The 27220-nt window shown below is 36.9% G+C and overlaps 2 protein-coding genes across 3 annotated transcripts in view; one reads left to right on the plus strand and one right to left on the minus strand.

Annotated features, from left to right (window-relative positions):
* Positions 1 to 27220, minus strand: part of LOC127656964 (serine palmitoyltransferase 2-like) — a 919074-nt gene that overhangs the window by 86936 nt on the left and 804918 nt on the right. The window lies entirely within an intron of this gene.
* Positions 7974 to 25023, plus strand: vrk1 (VRK serine/threonine kinase 1). 2 transcript variants are annotated; one of them, XM_052145565.1, is made up of 13 exons: positions 7974 to 8048; positions 8816 to 9025; positions 10186 to 10241; positions 11470 to 11539; positions 12091 to 12178; positions 12334 to 12442; positions 12634 to 12726; positions 14404 to 14536; positions 18372 to 18492; positions 18762 to 18820; positions 20658 to 20830; positions 23969 to 24062; positions 24748 to 25023. In XM_052145565.1, the coding sequence occupies exons 2-13, from the start codon at positions 8860 to 8862 to the stop codon at positions 24861 to 24863; spliced, it is 1278 nt and encodes a 425-aa protein (XP_052001525.1). In that variant the 5' UTR covers positions 7974 to 8048; positions 8816 to 8859; the 3' UTR covers positions 24864 to 25023. The 2 variants fall into 2 exon arrangements, with proteins under 2 accessions (XP_052001525.1, XP_052001526.1); XM_052145566.1 differs by having other exon boundaries at positions 8005 to 8048; positions 8848 to 9025.

A 27220-nucleotide genomic window follows, 5' to 3' on the forward strand; every position in this document is an offset into this window, starting at 1 on the left:
GATAATAATTTATTCATCATTAGCATAATCATTTGTAATTTTTTTTTTTTTTAACAATAATCACTTAACTGTACCATAGGAAGGGAGATCAGAAATCCCATTTTTATAATCCCCTCTGCCATGTGCAGATAATGACACGAGACTTGGAGTTAGATGTCATCAGTGCGTGACAGGGCGCGGGAAGCCAGAACATGCTGACCTGCGCTTCAATCTCGCTTTAGCTGGTATCAATAACCGCTGTTCCAGTCATCAAAGGGACAGCAGTTTAATCCCAAACTAATGCCCTTCAGCATCGGGATGTACATTTCAATTAACAGGCTCGTCAAAGTTCTGATCTTATCAGAGTGTGGTGGCTCAAAAAGTACTGTTGTGGCTGGTTCACACTTCAGGGATAACTGAAACAGGCTACTATCTTTCTAGAGCTCCAAAGGAAATCCCAATATACATAAAATATGCTTAAAACACACAATATACACTCACTTAAGTCTTTATTATGAACACTGTGGTCCTAATAAAATGCCTGACGTGGTCTTCTGCTGTTGTGGCCCATCTGCTTAAATGTTCAATGTGGTCTGCTCACTACAATTGTACAGAGTGATTATATGAGTTACCGTAGCCTTTCTGTCTGCCCAAACCAGTCTGGCCTTTCTTCATTGACCTCTCTCATCAAAAAGGCATTTCCATCCACTGAATTGGATGTTTTTTGTTTTTGTTTTTGGGCACCATTCTGAGTAAACTCTAGAGACTGTTGTGCATGAAAATCCCAGGAGATCAGCAGTAACAGAAATACTCAAACCAGCCCGTCTGGCACCAACAAACATGCCACAGTCAAAATCACTGAGAACCAATTTTTTGCCCATTCTGATTGTTGATGTGAACATTAACTGAAGCTCCTGACCCATATATGCACCATTTTATGCATTGCACTGCTGCCATATGATGATTGGCTGATTATTTAACAGTATGAATAAGTAGGTTTACAGGTGTTCCTAATAAAGTGCTTAGAGTGTGAACATAAACAGTATATGACTGAAAGTTCTGAAGTAAAGAACATTTTGGGAAGGTGTTTCACTTGGTTATTGTGTTTCTACAATAATTATTACTTAAAGCTGGATCAGATGAAACCAGTTATGTCTCCACATAAATTCTTATGACCAATAAATGCCAGTGTTTCTTATAAAAACTGACTTATACTGTATGCGATTCCACATTTAAACACTGCACAACAAATTACCTTTTCACAAATTAAGAAAAGATAAATAAAACATCTGATTGCTAAAATGCATTCTGAACCTTCTACTATGTTGTCACAGATGGTGAGCGTCTACTCCCAGAGTTGTGTCTATGAATTTAAAAGATCGGGCCTAAACTTCATGTAGGGGTGGGGGACAGCTTTTCTGTTTGTTGAAGGATTCATGGTTGTGCATTTCCAACAGGTCAGACTGGTGAAGCCAAAAACATGCTGCTGGAAAGATGAATAATGCTGAAATACTATGATGGATAGAGAGATGAATGTCACGTGTGAATTGACAGCACTGGGAATTTAGCTGGTGGTGTTCATCTTTAACAAAAACAATAATTCACAAGTTCAGTAATAGTAATGCGAAGAGAATTGTTGCACGTACCTGACAGATCAAGATACTAGTAACACAGAGAAAGACAGACAGAGAGAGAGAGAGAGAGAGAGAGAGAGAGAGAGAGAGAGAGAGAGAGAGAGAGAGAGAGAGAGAGAGAGAGAGAGAGAGAGAGAGAGAGAGAGAGAGAGAGAGAGAGGGGTATAGAACAGGATCAAAATAAACAAGGGTAAATAAAAGTCCATTTTAGTTACGAAACCATGAATTATGAATTTTACTCATGTTTATGGCTACTGGCACAAACTTAATTTGACCATCAGACTTAATTTCATATTATTACCTTCAACTACATATTATTATTATAATTTTTTTTACAAAACATTGTGATGTGATTTACATATAGGTAATAGTGTGTGCCACATTACATGTATCATGGTATACCATATTAAAGTATATGTATATATACTGTATATATATATATGTGTGTGTGTGTGTGTGTGTGTGTGTGTGTGTGTGTGTGTGTGTGTGTGTGTGTGTGTGTGTGCGTGTGTGTGCACGGTAAATGTAAAATGTTAGCCTACCAATAAACCTTAAACAAAATGTAATAATCCATATTTCAAACTGACACCCTAAAGATTATACTGATTTCAAGTACGTCACAGCAAAGATCATTTCAGCTCAATCTGGCAATCTAGTCGTTAGACTGTAGCTAGCAGATGGCAGTTAGCATCTATCAGGCAACGGACTGATAAGTCCCGCAGTCAACCTGCTGTAAACACGAGCAGGACGTCATATGGGATTTTGTGTTTAGAGCAAAACAAATTAAGCATTTCAATGTGCGAACACTCTCACAGTTTAATATTATTCCAAAAGAAAAGTCCTGACAAGTATGACTTAGGGCCATGGATTTGTACCTCTCCGTCTTTGTTTGATGTTTTCCATCTTAATAAATGTGAAAACTTCTGAAGCCCTTTGCAGCCAAGCAATGTTCTGTGCTGTGCATTGAGGAAAATGAAATGACAAAGTACAAAATGTATCAATGTGTCAGGAGAGAGAGGACAAAATGAAGTGATAAAAAGAGCTTTGCTTCCTCCAGGCAGAACGGGACACAGCTTATAAACTTGACTTCTACTGACGCCATCTCAAGTGCATTTCCAATTCTTCACTCAAAGACTCCTGGAGACTACCACTCCAGCAAACTGCAGTCTGGGTGGCTTTGTATTAGCAACTGTTTGAGAGCATACATTTCTCCTTTCTTCCTCATTTAATTAGTTGAAAAAATAAATGATTTTGAAACATTTTATACAGTAAAAGCTCTCAGGGATTAAAATCACCCGCACATTTTCCTTTCAGCATTTTTTCTGCAATAAAGGATAAATTATTTAAAATAACATGACCTTTTATCGCACACCCTTTGAAGGCAGCAAATTAAAAATGTAAATTGGGACCTAATTAATATGCAAATATATTCATTCCCAGTTAACAATTAGCAATTAAACCTGCAGTGTCTAGAAAGAGCATAGACCAAATTAATAACTTAATTTATCATTAACAAAATGAAAATGTAAACACAATTTTATTTTTTTATTTTTGAATATTACGGTCTCACGCTGTCTCTTCATCTGCACCAGTGCTGACAAAAATATGTGAAAAGACATTTCATTTAGGACAATTTGGTGGTTGTCAAAGAACATAATAAATAACTTGCAAAATAAAACATGATTCACTACATGGATGGCGACTACAATGTTGCATCTCCGCACAGCTGTAGAAGAAATAAACACGCATTTCTTGCTGTAAAGACAGAGAAAGAGAGTGAGATTGTGGCAAATCTGCAGGGTGCGATGGGCATTAAAGATTAAATGTGTGAAAGTTATTTATACTCTATGGTGTTTATATTAGAGAGATTGTGAAATTCTACTCCATATTGGGGGGAGGACAGTTATTTCACATCAGACACTCTGTGGCTTTCTGATGATTGTTGAATGCTCAGAGCTAAGCAGCTCAGTCAGGCTGGGAGCAAGTATATGTTTGGGGTGGAAGTAGCACTACATTCGCCTCTAATGGGAGGACGATTCAGTCTGAAATACAAACGTACAAAATCTACGCCTTATACTGCAGTGGGATGTGAAATTCTGAATCGTTTGATGATGCTTCTGAGGCTAGCACTCATACTGTATGGGCTCTTCTGCAAGTCTTTTCTCTTTCTTACTTTTTGTTCCTACAATTGCCACCACCCCCAATAGGAATTGCACTTCAATGGCGGTCATTACTCATTTACAAGCTCCTGGGATAAAAACGCATATTGACAACTTTCTGTGTGTTCTAAGACGGAGGAACCAGTGTGGACACAAACTTAGCAATAAGAAACTACAATACTGTGCTAACACTGCTAAACAAAGATATTTGGAGTATGTAAGGGATAAAGTACAATCATTATTGCAAAATACACCCAGACAGGGTGATCAGTAATTGTCATTTTCAAGATTATTATGCAATACTTTTACTTACAAATAAGTAAATAAATGAACATGAAATATGTATTTGAGTTAAAAACAAAAGACATGAAACTAAACAATAGTCTAATATACAGTTAATATACACAGTGTATCATGTACAATAAGTCAAATATACAGATTAGGAGTCATTATACAAAATCATTTGACCATAGAATGTTGCAATTGACCAATAGGAATCAAGTATTCCACAGAGCCGTGTAATAAAATTATGATAATAATCATACTTTAAGCATCCGACATGTGATAAACTATGAGGGCCCATGGTCCTCCACACAAGCCCTTGTTTGTTTACCACGTCTGTGAAGGAGAACCAAAAGCAATACTGTTTTACCCACTTTAAAAAAAGAAGAAAAAAGAAACGAGCATGCCCATGGGTACAATAAAAGCTTTAAATTGTTTTCAACAGCTATCCTCTAGTGGCAACCCTGCCTGAAAAAACACCTAATTTGATAAATATGCTCTTTAAGCAGCAAATTTCATTTAGCATTCTCTTATTAGAATTTCACATGCAGTCCTCAACTAAATATCCTTCCTTTTAGCTCCTGCTTAACCATACATATTTTACTATTTTAGGGGGACCACCTACATTCTTTTCAAATGTGGTCGAGTTCATTAGCAGCGCAGAGATATTGCCGGGAGTGTGTTTAATGTAAGCAATGCTAAGTCCCTAATTTTCCACAAATAATTCTCCTTGATCTAATGGTAAATTTATGCAAAAGAGAAACCGATGCTCTTAACGTCGCTGGTCAAAATGAAATAAGTAAGTGCAGAGTTTAAATTATGCATGCATGCTTGCTTGCGTGAGTGTGTGTGTGTGTGTGTGTGTGTGTGTGTGTGAGTGAGTGTTTGTGTGTGTGTGAGAGTGTTTGTGTGTGCATGCCTCAAATACACATGAGTGTATTTGACTCTCATTTCCTTTCATTTACCTGTTTGTTATTGTATTGATTTCTTAGTTCCAAAAATGTGATTGGCTTATTAACCTGCTCCCTGAGAGGGATTAAAATGTTTTCTTTTTCATCCTTTTTCTTTCTTTCTTTCTTTCTTTCTTTCTTTCTTTCTTTCTTTCTTTCTTTATTTATTTTTACATTTCGAGATGTTTTTCTCCACAAAATAATGTTTTCAATACACATAGCTATTTTTAACCAATTCTTCTGCATAAATAAGCTAATAATAGCAAGAAATCAAAGTAAGAGAAGTGCTATGTTTTCTAATATATGTTACTCCGCTGTACCTTTAATTGATCAAGAGCCTTTGGGTTTGGTTTCACATGGTGTTTTTCACAGTTCTGCTTGTCAGCCAGAATGATATCTTTCAGAGTGAGACTGTCAGCTAAAAAGAACACACATTAAACCCACATATTTAAGCCATGTCTATAATAGTCCATATATTATCCTAAAAAAAAGAAGAAAGAAATTAATTTGCTCATGGTATTTCGCTGAAAAAAGAATGGGAAAAAGTAGCCATTCAAATGTTTTTTTTTTTTCTTATGCATTTTTCTTATGCTTTAATGTTCTGTGTGCACTTTTTTCTTCTAATACAAAAAAATTAAAAATTAAAATAATAATAATAATACAAAATACAAAATAAAATAAATCCTTGTGAATGTGAGAACACTTGGCAATAAAGGTAATTCTGATTCAGATTTGTTTTTTTACTTCAGATACATCCACTATGGCTCAATGCTTTGACTATCCCTTATGCTTTGTCGTGGATGAAAAGACATATAAGACCAACAAACCAGAAAATGCATTATGTTTTGGGAGGGCAAATATTTCTAATCACTGGCATACTTTGGAGCTAGGGGTTACAAAGTAGCCTCAGAATACAAAGCCTCATGTATAACCCAATGTGCCTGAAGGCACACTGCAAACCCAGTTAAACTGGAATTTCTTATTCCACATATTATGAAGTTTAAATTGTTTATTTTTTTTGTAAAAATTTTTGTTAACCACTTTAAAGGTCTGATTGTGTTACTCTGTTTTTGAGTCTTTTCCTACGTACTCTGAAATGGTTGATTTAGTAGAACTTGTTTTGAGCTAGAGTGACTTTATAGGGGCTTTTCAACCTTTCAGGGACATGTTCCCCCCTCCATTTTGTCTAAATCCATTGTCCAAAATCAGGGGCATAGCAGTCATTTTAAAAGTGTGTGTGTGTGTGTGTGTGTGTGTGTGTGTGTGTGTTTGTGGGGGTGGGGGGTGGGGGGTTGGAACAACTGTCAGTAGGTGGCTCGCACAGACCCAACATTTACAATGCTGTATTAATATATAAGTATGATATAAGTATTATATTTATGTATACATATTATTTACTTTTATTGTATTTAGCATTTTAAAGATTCAAGTATTACAAAGTAATTGCAAAATTTGGCTAAATTAGATGCACAAATAAGCGGCATCTTGTGGAGCACTTGCTTCTGATTCACACATGACAATAAAAGACTGAGCACAAGCTGGTCTTGAATAAATAGTTTAATCAGTCAAAATAATGACAATTTTGCATGTGCACAATTGTATTTTTTACTCTGTGCTTGTGCATTGTGGGATGTATCAAAGTGGCTCAAATGTTTTGACTATGTTCACCAAAATTCATTCCGATCCAATTAATGATTCAGTGACAATTTAGGTGATGCCAGATGGTGGTGACAAATGAGTGTCTTGTGTGAGATTAGTTAATCACTGAATCAACTATCAAAATAAACTTTTAATCCTTTTAAATTTGTAAGTCTATAGGGCTGAAACGATTAGTCGACATTATCAACAACGTCGACAATAAAAAATTGTCTACAAAAATATTCGTTGTCGAATTGTCGTTTGATCTCATTTAACGAAACATGAAATCACAATAATCTCTAATGATGACATGAGAGAGGAGCACAGCAGCTCGCTCCTGACTGAGGAGAGGAAGAAAACACATGTCCAGATGCACTCTAAACTTTCCAAACAGCTTCAGGTGATGTAGATCACAAAATCTAATGGAGTTCTAATGCAAAATGCAAAATAAGGAAATACTGAGTCATCATAAAATAAAGCAGAGCTGGATCTGTCAGACCATCTAAAAAGCAAACAACCTGGCATTATATCATTAGTTGCAGCTCTATCAACATAATTCAACATCAAAAATGCACATGGGGAAACTTTTTTTTAGGGCTACTAAATGTAAGTTATATGTACTTTACATTAAACATACAGTATAGCGGGATAAGAGAGCATAACAAGCCATGGGAAGTTTAAAGTTTAACAGAGGACTAAACTGAAATGCGCTGCATATATGAAGTTTATTGTTATTATTATTATGGTTATTATTACAGTGCTATTTTTAATGGTTACATTAATGTCATCCCTTACTAGATAATAATTAACTTAATGTTATTCTAGTAATGGAAGAATAAAAACAAATATGAAAATTATGCTTAAGTTTCCCACACTTCAACAGCTGTCCCACTTTATAGATAATGCACATCTGTATTCACCCTAGCTGTAGGGGTAGTAATAGACAAATCGTATACCGTTTACAGCCCTAGTCATGTCAAATTTAAACCATAGCCAAATATTTGTATTCCGATATTACCCAGAAATACCACCTTTAATTATCTAATGGCTACCTTCCTTTTTTTATGCAATCTTAGCTTATGGAGGAGAAATCTGATTGTGACCAATAAAGCCTAAATCAACTTATTCACTGCAGGGGAAAAATAATCAAACAAACAAACAAACACAGCCTTCTGTTTGATATTGCGAAGGATAAAGTGAAAGATGCTACAGTAAGATGCTATAGTCATTGTACTGTTTGTGAACTATCATCTCACGGACTACATATCCCATCATGTCTTGCAAAACCCGGAACTACGCATTGCATTTTCTGGCCAATCGCGTTCGTCGAACCTCACTCTGAAGAGCAGTTTTGCGGGAACTTTGGAGAGGAAGAGCTGTTACAACCTGCCGACTACAGTGAAAAGGTTAGTGGAAAGTTCTTGGTCCGCTTTCATGAAGCATAGTGTTCGTGTGTGTTTATTAATAGAGTAATTCAGAGCACAAACCATCGTTTTTTTTCTATAACAAGCCAGCTAATTTTGCTAGCATTTTGCTAGTGTCGCAGTTTCCACATTCCCTTCAAAAACAGAAGAAAAAAAAAACAATACGGTGTCAATCTTTCTCATAAGCATGTTTGGCATCAAAATAGTGTTTTATCACTCTCCTAAAGCACTCTTAAAGGAATCACCAAGGTCTGTGTTTCTTTTAAACGGAAAGCGAAACAAGACGCATAATTGGCAAGACTGCAAAGTGAAACCATCTATGAACAAAACTATCATCATCATCATCATCACAGATCAGACACAAAGCTATTAGTGTCCTTATTTGTATTGTTAAATTGTTAGTACGTTAGTCATATTGAAAGGCCATTTATACAATATAGTACAGTTAAGATGTAATTTTAACATTTAATAGATCATATTACATAATACAAATATAATAAAAATAATAATAAAAACATAATATGGGATAAATGGGAATTAAATGCAAAATAGATCATGTATATAAGATGATCTAACTCTGCTGCATGTTGAAGTTTCACTTTTTTTTTCACTAGACACTCCCTAGTTATAATGAGTCATGTCTTGTACTGTAAATATTAGTAGCAAATCCTCTCTTACTAGTTGATTAATATACAAAAGAGAGATTAAGTGTATATTGAGTGATCCCACTTATCTGCATGTCTTTTCAGAGCGTATTATTAAGGCTTTGATTTTCTAAAAGACATTCAGTGAAATGCCACCCAAGGCCAAGGCAAGTGGGGTGAAAAAAGCGAGAGCTCCACCCAAGAGGAAGCTGGCTGAAGAATTCCCACCTGGAGAAGTCTTGACAGATAACGCAAAGAAAAGATGGAAACTTGGGCCACCTGTTGGTCAGGGAGGTTTTGGCCTACTGTACCTTGGTAAGATTAAAATAAACTGAAGCAAAGCAGGGTTCAAATTTGTATCTCCCTGCTAGCACAGTTTGGGCAGTAGTTCTGATTATTTTTCTTTCACTGCTAACATTTTTAAAGGCCCTGCAACAAATGTATAAACGTTTATTTATATAATTATAGTTAACAATACAAGTGTTTTTTTTTCTTCTTTCAAACAAAAAAGGGAATAACAGCTATTTTGAGAGTAACTCCATAACAGTTATACATTCAAACTTTTGCAGTAAAACAGTGCAACAGTGTAATCGCCTTAATTATTTGGTTATAATTTTCAACTCTGTACTTGTGTTTGCAAGATATTATTCATGATTATTGCAATTTTGACAAAATATCATTTATTTGAGCCAGCAAGAAAACATTGCCTTGTTGATGTGTTTACATCAGCAAAATGTACAAGAACGATGTTACATTTATCACAGAAACAAAGTTTGCAAGACTTCTTTCTGAAAGGAATAGTTCACCCCAAAATTAAAACTTCTCTCATTATTTAATCACCTCATACCATCCCAGATGAGTATTACATTCTTCTGCAGAACACAAAGGTCCATACAATGCAAGTGAATGGTGACCAAAACTTTGAAGCTCCAAAAAGGACATAAAGGCAGCATCAAATTAATCCATAAGACTCTAGTGGTTTAATCTGTCTTCTGAAGTGATTTAATCAGTTTAAGGTTAGAACAGACTGAAATATAACTCCTTTTTCACTGTACATCTTGCCCTTGCAGTCTCTAGGCACAATCATGATTTCAGGTTCGATTGTACTTCCTTGTCTTTGACGCATACACAGAGTGCTAGATGGCGCTAGTGCAATCGAGATGATGACCGATTACTCTAACAGAGACTGCAGATGTCAAGATTTTTTGCGAAAATTTATGCTGCCTTTATGTACTTTTTAGAGCTTCAAAGTTTTGGTCACCATTAACTTGCATTGTATGAAACTACACAGCTGAGATGTTCTTCTAAAAAAATCTTTGTTTGTGTTAAGCAGAAGAAAGTCATACACATCTGGAGTGGCATTAGGGTGAATCAAAGATGAGAATTTTCACTTTTGGGTGGACTATAACTTTAATCTCTTGCCTCATTTGACATCAGTTACTCAACTTTTAATGCCATGATTGTCATCCTTTCAGCAAATGAGGACTCTTCAGGATCTGTTGGAGCTAACGCACGTTATGTCATTAAAGTGGTAAGGGATAATATAACCTTTTTTAATACTGACAGCAAGTGAATATCAGAGGTCTTGTGTTGTTTTCACACCTAGCTCATTTGGAGCATTTGTTTTGGAACCTGGTTTGTTTCTTCCTTAGTTCAGTTCGTTTAGGCATATATGAACGTTACAATCACACTCGGATCAGCACAAATACAATCCGATTGCAACGAACCCTGGAACGTTTCACTTGTGGAGAGAATGCAATCTGACCCAACAAAAAACAATTTCCTTATATAAACCATGAACATACCTGATGGATCTTCGGAGAAGATATTTGTAGGTCAGCACTTCACTGTAATTTATCATCAAAACTTGGATATAGCCTTTACTGTATATAGGATATAGGCTACTAGATTAGATATAGTTTTATGTTTAATATAGGAGCTGTTTTATAATTCCTGCTGTAATTTTGGTGCGATTACTTCTCTGGGATTGTTGCATCTGCAGCTTTTAGACAGATTAAAAAGAGAATTTTTTTTTTTTTTTTGTGGGAGCCAGCTCTGTGACTGAAAACATGTACTTTGCAATGCAGAAATAATGCTAAAGCAACTAATGACTGATAAAAAAAAAAAAAGGCCTGATGCAAATTTTACATTGCATACTATTTGTTTTGGATACGTGTGTTGCACATATCACGCAGTGTAGCCTCTGACTGGAACGTGCATTCTGTACCATGCAATCTGTTACGTTGATGACATTTTTACAGGTATGTCAATTTAACCCGACCCATATCAATGGATGCGTTATATCCAGGAACAGCGCAAAAACATTCTGACCAATAAGGGGACAGTTTTCTTACATTTGAATTTTATTGTGACAGTTTTGGTCCGTTTTGAAATGTTAACGTGTGAAAGCGAACTGAACCAAGAGGAAATGCAACAGTGTAACAATTTTAGACCCTGATTCAGAACAAATCAAAGGAGCTACAGGTCTGAAAATGCCTTTGACTGATTGCATGACTGCACTTGAAAGGCGTGAAGTTAAGGTACTCTGTGTTGTTGATGCAATTAGGAATAGCTACCCAGTTATTTATCATCTCTTACCTGGAAATTATACTGGTGTTTAATAATTCATTAAACCAAGAAATTGTTGCTTGGAGTAACCTTATTGAACTTGTATCTATGGTTCATGTTTTATATACAATTATAATTTTTTTTTTTCCAAATGTCAGTTATTTTTGATTGTCTTTACTGTTATTTTGCAGGAGCCAAGTGAGAATGGCCCTCTCTTCTCTGAACTGAAGTTCTACATGCGAGCTGCCAAACCTGATCTAAGTATGCCCTTGTGACGGCAAACACACCCTCCTATGCATGATGAGCTGGAGTAAAGAAAAATAAAGTCTAAGAGCAACTCTTTTAATTAAAGAAAGTTCTGAGCTCACTATTGAGGGCCTTATGGAGACAAACTAACCACAACTCCTCTGCCTTGGTTGGCTCCTATGGCTGCCCCAAGGCCACAGCATTGCATTTTATTTAATAACAATCCAAATGTCAGTCTCCCTTGACAATTAACTGTTATAATACTAAGGAATTCTCATGTTTTATTCATTGGAATATTGTAATGTTGGTAAATATTTGTCCCACAAGCAGATTACCTTAGCGCACACACACACAATGTGGTCTCTAAGGAAAATTCTTATACTAAGCACCAAGTTTAAGGAATAAAAGTTCTGAAAATTATTAAATTGTTTGATTGCATGTAATTTAGTGTAATTGTTACCATGATAAGCTAACATTGTTGTCTCGTAATGTGCTAGTTTTCATTCATTGTTGAAGTGGAATAGTTAATATGTTGTGAATAATGTTTGTGTTTTATGTTGTTTCAGTTGGGGCTTGGATGAAGTCGAGGAAAATTGAGTATTTGGGAGTTCCGAAATATTGGGGATCTGGTTTTCATGAGAAAGGTGGTAAGAGGTATGCAAAAAAAATAAAATCTTGATAATCCTCAATACTGTTTTTCAAAGTATTACATCTTATGTTTTGTTTCTTATTAAAATGGTTAAAGAGTTTTTTTTGATGTCCAGGCCTTCAATTAAAGTGTAATGATTTCACTGAAATGCTCATGACAGGTACAGATTTATGGTCATGGACCGATTTGGAACAGATTTACAGAAGGCATTTGAGGAAAATGAAAAGAGATTTCCACGGAAGCTGGTTCTTCAGCTGGGCCTCCGACTTGTAGGTTTATTTTAAGATAACCAAAATCACAGTGGATCAGTGGCAAACTGCTGAAAATGTTAAATATGCACATAATTAATTGGAACATGCCTGTTTTGGCCTGTGACATTACAAGCAGTGGTAGAAAATCTTGTATTCACATTTTGTAATACATTTTCATAATCTAACTTTTTTTTTTTTCATCTCTCCAGCTTGACATTCTAGAGTACATCCATGAACATGAATATGTGCATGCAGACATAAAAGCCTCCAACCTCCTTCTGTCCTATAGCAACCCCAATCAGGTTTGTTTCAAGCCTTCTACATGTTTAGCAGATGACTTTTGTTATGGCTGTAGAGCTCTACAAGCTTAGAAGAGAGAGTGTGTGTGTGTGTTTAAGAATGCAGGGCTCTACTGGAGCTCCTGCTCCTTTTAATTGGAGTACCATCATTTGCAATGTAAGAAACTACTTGTCTTATTTTTTTTTGCCATCTGTTAATGAGATTTGGGTAAAAAAAAAAAATAACAATTTAAGCCTTTAATGCTCGGCTCATAAACTGGAGAGATTAGAGACGGTATTGGAGCTGTCTCTAGCAAATAAGGTTGGGGGGGCTGGGCAGGGGCAAATATTTAATTTGAGGATTAATAATATATCAGTGGTGTATTATTAAGATGCTATTTTTAAAGTTACAATTTAAAACTCGGCCTCTTGGGATTAGTTGCTTCTTGCTGTGTGACTATGAGGGCTTTTCTAACAAATCAAAGAAATTACTACGGTGTTCACTCTGCCTCTGAATACATTTCTATGTGTTTTTTATGAATGTGTGTATACAGTAAAGCACACCATGAAACAAATAGGTTTGAAACATTAATTGGGGCATGACAATTTAAAAATGAAAGGTACCATTCTGAGATGTAAAAACAGTTTTTGTCCTTAAGTTTGGAATGCTGTCTTTAAATTTGTTAGCAGTATTTTAATTCAGATTTAAATTAATATTATTTGAGTTAATATTTAATTATACCTCCAGAAGAAAAGACTCCAACACCTTAAGGAATGTAGATGTAATCTGTCCTCCAGAACTTTCTGAAATTTCATTTGAAATGTAGATCTTTAAGATTGGGCAGCCAATGGAAAGTTAGTCTGGTGTTCATGAATGCCAGAAGATTGTATTGGGCTATTATCATCGTGCAGTATAAGAACATCATTAATAAAAAGTGTTTGTAGCATATGTTTCAACCGGTCCTGTAAACTGATGGTATATTTGTACAACATTTAATATAAATCTTTGGAACTTATAACGCATGTGAGATTGCTGACCATAACATTCAGATCCCACACAACGTTTAACAGTTGGCAGTGTGGGTTGAAGGCATCATTTTGTTTTCACTGGATGCAAGCATGTCCAGATGTAAGAAACAGTGTTAAAGGTGACTCATCTCACTAGATTACTCATTTAAATTAAATTCTTTTTTTATTGGTCATTAATACAAAAGTTTCCAATCAGCATCCCAGTCTTAAATTCCAGCTTTGTAATGCTTTTGTCTTACAGTTTATTTGAGACTGGGTCATTGAAGTGTTGATTCAGTTAACTTTATACACTGAATATTTGCGCATTTAGCAACAATCTATTTAGGTTGGCTGCAAACTTTTCAGTTAACGGATGCACTTGTATTATGGGCACTATTGTTTTTGTATCTTTGGAACATTGTTTGATGCTTCCTGTTGCTTTGAAAACTCACATTTCGAAGTGCAAATTTTCAGACCTTTTATAGATGAGACACAGTGCTAATTGGCAATCAATCTGTTAGCAGCTCCATTTGCAATCATTTTTTTAGTAACTTTAAAGTTTAAAACTTTTATCATCTAATTTATGTTTAATCTGTTGTTAATATTTGCAAGTTACATATTTGCAAATCACAGTTTTGTACACCGGAAGCTTATGGTTTTAATTTTGCATCATGGTTTTGTTTTGAAACCTAGGTATATTTAGTAGATTACGGATTGGCTTACAGATACTCTCCTGAAGGTGTTCCAAAAGAGTACAAGGAAGACCCAAAAAGATGTCATGACGGCACAATAGAGTTCACAAGCATTGATGCACACAAAGGAGTTGGTAAGAAACTGGACTAATCAAATCTATAAGGAAAAAAAAAAGAAAGACTTTTAGGAAAATATCTCAGCTCTGTAGGTCTACACAATGCAGTGGTGACCAGAACTTTAAAGGTCCAAAGTATATATATATACAGTGAGGAAAATAAGTATTTGAACACCCTGCTATTTTGCAAGTTCTCCCACTTAGAAATCATGGAGGGGTCTGAAATTGTCATCGTAGGTGCATGTCCACTGTGAGAGACATAATCTAAAAAAAAAAAATCCAGAAATCACAATGTATGATTTTTTAACTATTTATTTGTATGATACAGCTGCAAATAAGTATTTGAACACCTGAGAAAATCAATGTTAATATTTGGTACAGTAGCCTTTGTTTGCAATTACAGAGGTCAAACGTTTCCTGTAGTTTTTCACCAGATTGGCACACACTGCAGGAGGGATTTTGGCCCACTCCTCCACCCAGATCTTCTCTAGATCAGTCAGGTTTCTGGGCTGTTGCTGAGAAACACAGAGTTTGAGCTCCCTCCAAAGATTCTCTATTGGGTTTAGGTCTGGAGACTGGCTAGGCCACGCCAGAACCTTGATATGCTTCTTAAAGAGCCACTCCTTGGTTATCCTGGCTGTGTGCTTCGGGTCATTGTCATGTTGGAAGCCCCAGCCTCAACCCATCTTCAATGCTCTAACTGAGGGGAGGAGGCTGTTCCCCAAAATCTCGCAATACATGGCCCCGGTCATCCTCTCCTTAATACAGTGCAGTCAGCCCTGTCCCATGTGCAGAAAAACACCCCAAAGCATGATGCTACCACCCCCATGCTTCACAGTAGGGATGGTGTTCTTGGGATGGTACTCATCATTCTTCTTCCTCCAAACACGGTTAGTGGAATTATGACCAAAAAGTTCTATTTTGGTCTCATCTGACCACATGACTTTCTCCCATGACTCCTCTGGATCATCCAAATGGTCATTGGCAAACTTAAGACAGGCCTTGACATGTGCTGGTTTATGCAGGGGAACCTTCCGTGCCATGCATGATTTCAAACCATGACGCCTTAGTGTATTACCAACAGTAACCTTGGAAAGGTGGTCCCAGCTCTTTTCAGGTCATTGACCAGCTCCTCCCGTGTAGTTCTGGGCTGATTTCTCACCTTTCTTAGGATCATTGAGACCCCACGAGGTGAGATCTTGCATGGAGCCCCAGTCCGAGGGAGATTGACAGTCATGTTTAGCTTCTTCCATTTTCTAATGATTGCTCCAACAGTGGACCTTTTTTCACCAAGCTGCTTGGCAATTTCCCCGTGAGCCCTTTCCAGCCTTGTGGAGGTGTACAATTTTGTCTCTAGTGTCTTTTGACAGCTCTTTGGTCTTGGCCATGTTAGTATTTGGATTCTTACTGATTGTATGGGGTGGACAGGTGTCTATATGCAGCTAACGACCTCAAACAGGTGCATCTAATTTAGGATAATAAATGGAGTGGAGGTGGACATTTTAAAGGCAGACTAACAGGTCTTTGAGGGTCAGAATTCTAGCTGATAGACAGGTGTTCAAATACTTATTTGCAGCTGTATCATACAAATAAATAGTTAAAAAATCATACATTGTGATTTCTGGATTTTGTTTTTTTAGATTATGTCTCTCACAGTGGACATGCACCTACGATGACAATTTCAGACCCCTCCATGATTTCCAAGTGGGAGAACTTGCAAAATAGCAGGGTGTTCAAATACTTATTTTCCTCACTGTATATATATATATATATACACTCACCTAAAGGATTATTAGGAACTAATACACAGTATTAGTAGTACCATATTAATACTGTGTTTGACCCCCTTTCGCATTCAGAACAGCCTTAATTCTACGTGACATTGATTCAACAAGGTGCTGAAAGCATTCTTTAGAAATGTTGGCCCATATTGATAGGATAGCATCTTGCAGTTGATGGAGATTTGTGGGATGCACATCCAGGGCACGAAGCTCCCGTTCCACCACATCCCAAAGATGCTCTATTGGGTTGAGATCTGGTGACTGTGGGGGCCATTGTAGTACAGTGAACTCATTGTCATGTTCAAGAAACCAATTTGAAATGATTCGAGCTTTGTGACATGGTGCATTATCCTGCTGGAAGTAGCCATCAGAGGATGGGTACATGGTGGCCATAAAGGGATGGAAGTGGTCAGAAACAATGCTCAGGTAGGCCGTGGCATTTAAACGATGCCCAATTGGCACTAAGGGGCCTAAAGTGTGCCAAGAAAACATCCCCCACACCATTACACCACCACCACCACCACCACCCTGCACAGTGGTAACAAGGCATGATGGATCCATGTTCTCATTCTGTTTACGCCAAATTCTGACTCTACCATCTGAATGTCTCAACAGAAATCGAGACTCATCAGACCAGGCAACATTTTTCCAGTCTTCAGCTGTCCAATTTTGGTGAGCTCTTGCAAATTGTAGCCTCTTTTTCCTATTTGTAGTGGAGATGAGTGGTACCCGGTGGGGTCTTCTGCTGTTGTAGCCCATCCGCCTCAAGGTTGTGCGTGTTGTGGCTTCACAAATGCTTTGCTGCATACCTCGGTTGTAATGAGTGGTTATTTCAGGCAAAGTTGCTCTTCTATCAGCTTGAATCAGTCGGCCTATTCTCCTCTGACCTCTAGCATCAACAAGGCATTTTCAGCCCACAGGACTGCCGCATACTGGATGTTTTTCCCTTTTCACACCATTCTTTGTAAACCCTAGAAATGGTTGTGCGTGAAAATCCCAGTAACTGAGCAGATTGTGAAATACTCAGACCGGCCCGTCTTGCACCAACAACCATGCCACGCTCAAAGTTGCTTAAATCACCTTTCTTTTCCATTCTGACATTCAGTTTGGAGTTCAGGAGATTGTCTTGACCAGGACCACACCCCTAAATGCATTGAAGCAACTGCCATGTGATTGGTTGATTAGATAATTGCATTAATGAGAAATTGAACAGGTGTTCCTAATAATCCTTTAGGTGAGTGTATGTATATGTATATATATATATATATTAGGCAGCATTAAAGTAATCCATATGATTCCAGTGGTTAAATCCATATCTTCAGAAGTGATATGATAGGTGTGGGTGAGAAACGGATCAATTTTCACTTCACTTTTCACCTCTTTCACTTTCACATAATTTTTTTGTTTTGTTTTTGCTATTTTCATGTATTTTTACCTACACCTATCATATTGTTCCTGAAAATAGGAATTTATCTACTGGAGCTGTGTGGATGACTTTTATGCTGCCTTTTTTGCCTTTTCGAAAGGCCACCATTCACTTGCATTGTATTGACCTACAGAGCTGATAAATTCTTCTAAAAAATCTTGGTTTGTGTTCAGCAGTAGAAAATTATTCACATCTGGGATGAGTATAATGAGAGAATTTTCATTCTTAATTCATATCACACTGCAGTGGTTTTCCACAGTCTAGAGTTTAGAATGAAAATTGCAGTATACTTTCTGATAATTTGATTGGGGAGCATTTAATGTTAATTAAATACCAATCATTATGTATTGAATGTCTTGTGAGCTCTGGTAGTAAGCTATCATAGCCACAAAACTTTAAAAATGTAAAGGATACTTGCTCCACCTTTTTCATTTAGGTGTGCATTGCATGTTTAAAATATTACATTTAATATAGTCTTTCTTAAGATATATATATATATATATATATATATATATATATATATATATATATATATATATATATATATATATATATATATATTTGAAACATATTACTTCAAAGTAACACATTAAGTCAAAAGTTTTTAAGTGAAATTCCTCTCTATGGGGTAAATATCACATTTCAGCTCCCTCAAGAAGAGCAGACCTTGAAATCATGGGCTACTGCATGATACAGTGGCTTTGTGGTCGTCTGCCCTGGGAGGATAAACTCCAGGACCCCCTGTATGTCAGAGACTCCAAACTGAGGTGAGCGTCATTGCCTTGTGGCTTTTTAAGTGCGAGTGCTTCTGTGTGAAGCAAGACGTGATTTACCTTACTATTTGCAACAGGCTAATAAATATCAACTTACCATATGAAAAATGGCTCCTCTCTAATTGGCTTAGAACAAATTACTCTGAAATTGCATGGAAGACTAGATGAAAATAATAATTGGTCAGATTTAATTAATTGCAATAGAAGATACGTTTTCAAGATGATGTTTGAGCCATTTTTGTTTTTTATATTTTCCTCCTCAGGTGTAGAGACAATATTGATGAATTCATGAAAAGCTGTTTCACCCAAGAAAATAAACCAGGTGAGATAATGAATGAATTCTCTGTAAAATCACTGTTAAATATTTTATGTATTAAAGTATGAATGCAACTTGATAGTTAAAATTCAGTTATGTAGATTGTCAGAGCGTAGTAATTTTGAATCTTAAAAAATTCTCAGCTAATTGGGATCAAACTGTATTTGTTATTTTGACCGTGTTGAGACACCAGAGGCACCTGTGAATTCTGCATTATTACTTTTTGTTTGTCTGCCAAGAGGTAATTGGTCTGACGTACTTTCTAGTTCTGATGCGCAAACAAGAGCGCGTGGGCCTCTGTTGTTTATAATGAGTGTGGACCCAGTGATTTAGCCTTAATTAGAACTAATCTATCAGCCTTGTGCTGATTCCCATCAACTTCTCACACTAACTATAAACCGAGAGTGTGACCATGTATCTTTGAGTTGATGGAAAAGGGCATACATACATGGTTTATGCATTTGCTTGGGTGAGATGCATTCAGCATATTGCAGGTCTCTGTACATTGAGTTTTTCTTCCAGAATTGCATTCTTCAAGTAGAATACATTTTTAGATTATTGGCATTAGACTGTTTGGTCAATTAACAGATGTTGTAGGTTTAAAAATATTATAAAATATATTTGATCAAATATAATGTATGTTTTAAAATATTTCTTTAGTGAATTTTAAGTAAATGTAGTGTAAAATAAGTGTAATTTCAGTCAAAAGTGTTATATTTTTCCAAGTATAGCGGCACAGAAATGCTAAATTCCGCTTTTGTAGATGACTGACTGACTTAATTAATTGAACTGTTGGGAATTATATGAATGCATGCATTCATTTGGAAAATATCTATATGGAAATAAATAAAAATATGGCCACCCAGTTCTCTAAACATTGGCACCTGTCGACTGCAAAAAAGTGTGTATATTCTTAAACAAGTTTGTTTTTCACCCTTTTCTTCCTTCTCGACCTCTGTGTTGCCTAGTTTTGCAGTTATCATGTGACAGCATGTACTTTTGCAGAACTTTAGGGTGTTCTTTCTTTGTGTCGTTTAAAAATCAAAGACGTCATTGGCTCCCTTTGCTCAGTCGCTGATGTGATGGCAGTTCTTAAGCCCTGTGACAGCCGCACGGCAGACGGTGAGATCCCTCCTCGGGCTGTTGTCTTGAGTGTACATGCCGCATCACAACACAGAGATGATTGGAGGCAGCACTGTTAGCATGGCCATCACGACTAATTCTGTTTGGTGTGACTATTTTAGCAGCCGACAGTAAACAACAGTTTGAGAGCGGAGAAGTATAAGGAACAAAGTGACAAACGTCAACTCCTCCCATCTAAACTTAGCCTGAAGGTTGAAGTGTGAGCGTCTTCTGTGAAGACACTGCCCTACAGGGATTGCTCTGTCTTTCCTGCACAATTCTAAATGCACAAACACACATGCACACATACCTTATTAACTTTCGTCTTCTACGTGTTAATTTTAGTGAAACTCTGAGAAGAAGGTCCAAGTAGCTTTCAGTTAATGGCATTAATAGTTACTCTGTTTATTTCTCAATCCTGATGCAATGGTATACATTTGTATTGTGATTAGTGGTGCGATTAGTGTATGACTGGAATCTTGTATCAAAGCAAGTAATTTCATTTCTCGATAAAGTATATAACGCTAGTAATTTTTTATTGCCAATTCAAAAATGTTTTATATATTACATAACCAATACGGTATATATAAATCTCTATTGGATTACACAATTCTGTTGATGTACGGTATGTCATATCCCTAATTGTGATGTTCAAATAAATCAATGCATTTTTATATATACAGATTGCATTATACTATTTAATGTCTTTTTCAAATTTCAGAGGAAATGGGGAAGTTCTTGCAAGAAGTCAAGACTCTTGGATACACGGACAAGCCAGATTACGCAAAATTTCGAGGCATTTTGCAGCAAGGGCTGAAGAGCATAGGGGCGACTGACGACAAAAAACTGGACTTCGCAGTGCCAACAAATGGCACTGGCCTGCCCTCCGCCAAGGTGAAAGCCACCTTCAGCAGAACATCAAAAAAGCCAGCCTCTTTCACACATCTTCATTCACTTCCCCAATAAAAACATGGCACATTCAAAATGCTCAGGCAATTCCCTTTTGAAGCCTGCCTTTTAAAGATGAGCCCATTTCAACATCCTATAATTTGTTTACCTGTTGAAAGTAGTTTCAAATTTAAAAATGCCCGCACACGATCCAAGACTAATTGCTCGGGTTAGTGGTAAATGCTGTCAAGTGCATTGATTTTCAAATACAATTAAAGTGTGATGCTTTTAACAGATCTGTCTTGAGCTTATTTAGATTCCCTCTTTCGATCACACACAAACTTGCCCCTTACTCATGTCACCTTACCTTTGCAATGAAGTGTCATGATGTTAATGGTTTTTTTATGAATTGTTCTTCTGAAATCTTTATTCAGTATTTATCTCTCTGCCATAGAATTGATTTTCATAGCTAGATTGTGTTTAATGGAAGAGTGTCATTTGTATCTGCCCAGCGGACCTCAGTCTGTTTCATCTTGGATTGCAGTCAACACCTTCAATGTGTCAGCCAGTATGAGATCTCACTCTTCTGAAATATAACGATTATACTGCTTCTCTGTTTGAACAGTTGTGAAGTCACAGCTTGAAATTTAATCAGTGCAAGTAGAAGCATCAGTGTTTAAAGGAATAGTTCACCCAAAAACGGAAATTCTGTAATCATTTGTGTTGTTCCAATTACTTTTATGTTGTTCAAAACCCATAGAAAGTAATTTATTCCATGGAACGCAAAAGGAAATGTTAGGCAGCTAGAGTTGCAAATAACTTAATTGACAATCATTAACATTAATGAATGAAAATCGATTAATCATTAACAATAAACTGGACGTGGTGAACAGCTTGAATAGGGGTGGGAAAAATTATAGATTTTCCGATGCATCCAGATTTTCATTAGAACGGTCTCGAGATCACAAGGTCGACCTTTTAATCTAAACCCTCTACTACAATGAGAGGAAATTGTTCGCATTCGCAACCAAATTTTACGCTATGCAACTGAAATGCATATATTTGGCAACTGGCTGGTAAATTTTCTGATTTCACTCACCAGTGATTGTGTAGTGGAGTATTTGGCTGCGAGATCATGTTGAGAGTAAAATTTGTTCAGTGTAATGTGTGTCCAAAGACGATATCCATGCAACCCAGTTGTCATTGAATAATGTTCTTAATACCCTTTCTGTTCTATATAGTCAGTTGTTGATCAAAAACAACACAAAAATAAACTATTCTATTCACGCAAAGTGAATAATATAATATCATATTTATTGAATACATTGATTTGTTAATTTTTAATTGATTATAAAAAAAATTCACAAAGTATGAAAAAGTAAATTAATTATTTTCACAATTTACCTAGTTAGTATGTCCCCTGTAAAATTAACCGCATTAGAATTTCTTTAATATGTAAACAAAAGGGGCATTATAACTCAAATATAACCATATGAATCTATATTGAATCGAATCGAATAGAGAGCTTGTGAATCTGAATCGAATTGGGAAATCTGTATCAATACCTAGCCCTAAGCTTGAAACTGAAAGTACTGGAAAAATATATTTTTCTCAAGTTTTATTTTTTACAAACTTAGATTTTTGACTAGTTGCGGAAGACTGTATAGATGGTCTTTACTCTATCTGCTGGCATAATTACTTGATTATTATGATTACTGAATGCATTTGTACTGAATTGTATTAATCAATGATCAATAAGCTTAATCGATCAAATTATTAATGACAAATACACAATCATCTGTTATTCTTTATCAACTCTAATGGCAGCAGTATGTTAGGCTCAGTCACCCTTCATTTTCATTGCATCTTTTTTTTTTTTACATTCAATAAAAATGAATGGTGACAGACTGTCATTTTGCTTAATATCTCCTTTTTTGTTCCATCGAAGAAAGTCATACAGGTTTGGAACAACATGAGGGTACGTTTGAACTATCCTTTTAATTGTTAAGCCTGAATTTCCAGCTAAACAAGACAGAATTCTTCAGCCCCATTTTCCTTTTTTAGATTTGTGTAAAACAAAACATCTGTGCCTGCAAAGATCTTGTTGATTGCATATACTTTCTGAAAATGATAAGACTGTGGCTTCATTTATGGGGTCAGTCACAAAGAGCTCTTGGCAACAAAGCCGTCTGCATCTCAGGTTCTCTTCAGTGCCGGGGTGTTTATTCTGAATGGCCCCTCCTCATCCTCCTACAGATAGGTCCTGAGTGCCTGTGTTTATTCCCTGCTAATGTATCACAAATTTGCTGACATGGTAACCTTGGAGTTGGCGCGGGCCGGCAATCAGTGAGCCGCACTTACGACAGGGGAGGGGATGGACTCCTCGCTTCCCACAATGCAGTTTGCATATGGAAGGTGCCACCAGGGAGCTGGCCCATGCCAGCTGAGGGTTACCTGCCCACTGCCGTTATTGTATGTAATTATCGAGCCAATCTGTTCAGCTCAGCAGGGTCTGGATGGTAATCATGAGGCAGCAATTGGCAAAATGGAAGGGAAATGTTGGGGGTGGGGGGGGACTAGTAAGGATGATAGTTCAAGTCCGAGATAGGGGCAACCATTCATTATGCAGTCTGAGTGAAGAAAAGGGAGAATTTGATTGCTGTCGTTAAGTGCATCTTCTTCATAACCCCTGGTTCGGTTAGTACGATTTCCTTGAAATGAGGACTTCTATGTTCTGTGATAGAATTTTCATTGGGGAAAAACAAGGATTTTTGATTGATTTAAATTGTACAAATTAACTCAAAAACGTAGTATTGTTTGGAATTCTGACAATTTCACATTCAGACCCGTTTCAAGGCTAGATTCAACAGTGATATCCGATTTGTTCCCAGTATCATCAGTGTCAAAATACATATATTGCATTTGACGTTTAAATTATTTTTTTCTTTCCTTTCCGAATTTTTATCCGTACTGGATAGCTGATTCGTAATTACATTTACTTTTGTTTTCAAAAGGCTCAAGGCAAGCTTAATAGTTTCCATGTGTATACTGAGCAAAGGTCCCTTCTTAATATTTGATTTGAACTTCCTCTAAGGTTGCTCTAGGCAAGTGATTTGACCAATGTTTTTCATTTTTGACTTGAAGACTCCAAAGCGAAAGAAAGCAGCAGAGAAAGGGCAGTCAAATGACGAAACTGATGGCAGCCCTGCAAAGAAGAGGCGAGCTCCTCCAAAGAAGGGTAAGCCATCTCTATGGGATGTGATCTCTGTAGGCCTATTGGTTTAATCTTTAAAGATAAGCTCAATTGACCACAAAAATGTATTTTGATTTTGTCCTTACTTTTAAAAAAAATCTGAATAACAGTGAGGCACTTAAATAGAAGTGAATGGGGCCAATCCATAAATGTTAAATACTCACTTTTTCAAAAGTATACCAACAAGTAGTAAACAATGTGCATGTTAACATGATTTTACTCTGATAAAATAGCTTACTATACTTTTTTGTGTAAAGTTATATCCAATTTTACAGCTTTATTGCCATGACGATGTAACGTATCATATTAAACCTTAACACAACGGTAACAACAATTATTTAAACTACTTTACATCTTAAATACACAAGTTTTAACTGAAGACTTAATGTTAATACTTTTAGAATATTATAAGCTTCACATCTCTGCCTTTAAAACCCCCCAAATTGGCATCATTCACTTCCATTATAAGTGCCTAACTGTAACTCCAATTTTTGCTTCTTTTAAAGAAAAGTAGGGAGTCTAAATTAATAAGCCACAAATGCTGCCAATTGAACTTGAATTGTTGTACAGCAAACTTTCGTTAATGATAGTTACTTTAGTATATAATAGTAACACTGGATGAAATAAATGCAAAAAAAAATCTAAACAAACATGTTTGCCAATTATTCAGAACTCAGTGAGGCGAAGAAAATGGGAACTACTGCAAAGCGTCCAGCAAAGGAAACTCAGGACTCTTCTGAGCCTGTGGTGAAGAAAAGCCGAGGAAGGTCTAAGAAGAACTCTTAGTCCTCGTCTTCATACTCTTGCTCAAGTTGTTTCCTTTTTGTATCTTTTAAATTGTATGGTCTGTATTTGTTTTCAGTGGTTGTATTTTTCTTAAACTTTATCAGGATGTTGGGAACATACTCTAACAGTGAAATAATAATAAATAAGGAAATAAAATGACAGTGGCATTGAGTTGTAAGTTATTTTCATCTCCTTTGTAATGCCTTGAATAATCAAGCCTGTGCGGATGAGGTCCAGGGGGGATTGCTTTGCCCCCAATAAGGAAATCCCTGAAGGAGCTCAGAGTCTCGACTCTTCCCCCGCCACACTTTCTCCTTGTTGTCGTGCTATGAAAGCCTCTGTGCGGCTGGCACTCCGACATCTGTGGGAAAGTCGAGCTGGTCTTTGATACCTGCATCGATGCAGGTGAACGTATGGCAGATGCCGCAAAGCCGAGTATGTGGGTTTGGAGAAGGTGGCTCTGCGCCTTTCTGCTTGAATGCCATTTGATCAGGTGGAGACAAAAGACTAGAACTTGGGACCCACTTTCCATGCCACTATCACTTGAGTCTTTCTTACCTTGCCATTCTCCGCAAGGAAATGGCTTCAAAGAGCTATCATTAAAAGTTAGTTGTGGCTGTACCACTTGTTATCAAGCATTGTAACTTTACCGTCGATTGTGATAACATAACGACAGTATGTGCAAGTGTATTTTTAGGTCCAAATGTCATCTCGAATGTTTTCTTTGAATACCAGTTACATTGATATGACATTGAGAGGACAGGAATAATTTTATGAGTACCAGTTAGAATACATGAATAATATATATGGCATGTGTACAGGATTGTGACTAGAAGAGTAGAGGTATGTTTTCCCAAGAATTTGGGAAAATGCGCTTAAAATCAATAAAAACAATACACTCAGACATTGTTTTAGGAACAATGAAGTGAAGCCACATCATTTGTTGTTGAATTACAATTTTTGTCAGGAATTTACCATATGGTTTACTTATAGGTCATACCAAATGTCACAAAGTTGGTCAGAATGGAGAAGTTATGCAAACTTAAAGGGATAGTTCACCCAAAAATGAAAATTCTTTCATAATTTACATACCCTTATGTTGTGCCAACAATTTTGTTTTTGTTATTGAAGAGAAAAGGTGATTTTATGCAGAGCCTCCGTCACCATTCCCTTTCATTGTATGGAAAAAATATACATATATGGCGACTGAGGCTAATCTAAAAATGCTTTTTGTGTTACACAGAATCAAGTAAGTCACAGGTTTGGAACAATAGGATGGTGAATGCATACCAAGTGGCATAATTTGTATTTTTGACGCAAAAGACCATTTGAAATCGGAATTGAGCAGCCAGAGCGTCCGGACATATGAAAAATCAGATTTCAATCGCATTTTGAAACCACATCCCGATGTGGTTTGAAATCTGATTTCATGTGGCTTTTTGCTGTCCAGACTTTCAAAAACTCATCCGGATACAATCTGGATGCACAAAATCAGATTTTTAGTGGCAGTATGAACAAGGCCTAGCAGAGTTTCAGCTCCAAAATCTAAGTAGCCCTTAGGCAGGCATTATGCAAATGTGTTACCATGTCAAGGAAGTAATGGCTGGACTGCAAACCAGGCAGTTCAGGAGCAGTGTTTTCTGTGTGAGAGAGTAACTCCCTTTGGCGTGAACTTTGCTTTGTAACTTTGCAGACCTTTTACATGCACAAACAGCTATATTCCACTAAAGGAAAGGTAAAATCCCAAAAAGCTTAATAGGGCCTCTTTAACACTAAACAATTGTAAGAGTGTCTGTTGTCTTTGAATGGTCAGATGTAGCGCTTCTCTCATCTACACAAAGACTGTCATAGATGCTTTTATACCCAATTTGCCCCATTTCGAGGCCAATCTCCCACCATTCACCCACTCCTGTTTTATTACTGAGGGGGGGCCACAGCCTTGGTTGCCTTGTTAACTCTAGTTAGGCTCAGTTGGCCCAGCAAGAACAGTAAAAGGGGAAGATGTTTCTCCTAATGTTTGTTTTCAGAGTGGAGCTGCGTGAGCCCTGAGCTGATGCCGGCATCGATTGTTCCAGCAGTGAGGACTAAAGTGCACCCCTGTGTGCTTGCTTCCCCTTCCTCGCCACTGACATTCAGGGCGCACAGCCATTGCTCCACAGTAGGTGGCAGTAGTACATAATGATTGCACAGCTGGGGGGTGGAGGGTGAGTGGGGGAGACAAAACTTAAACTCAACATTACCACCTGTACCTAACCACCTGCTCAAAAGAGGACATGCTGCTTTGATGGGCCTGAATGTGGCCATTGATTGACCTGCATTTATATCCACTCTCTTAGTTTCTCATAGGCTGTTGGGGT

Source organism: Xyrauchen texanus, chromosome 16 (assembly GCF_025860055.1).
Source record: "Xyrauchen texanus isolate HMW12.3.18 chromosome 16, RBS_HiC_50CHRs, whole genome shotgun sequence".
NCBI classification, from domain to species: domain Eukaryota; kingdom Metazoa; phylum Chordata; class Actinopteri; order Cypriniformes; family Catostomidae; genus Xyrauchen; species Xyrauchen texanus.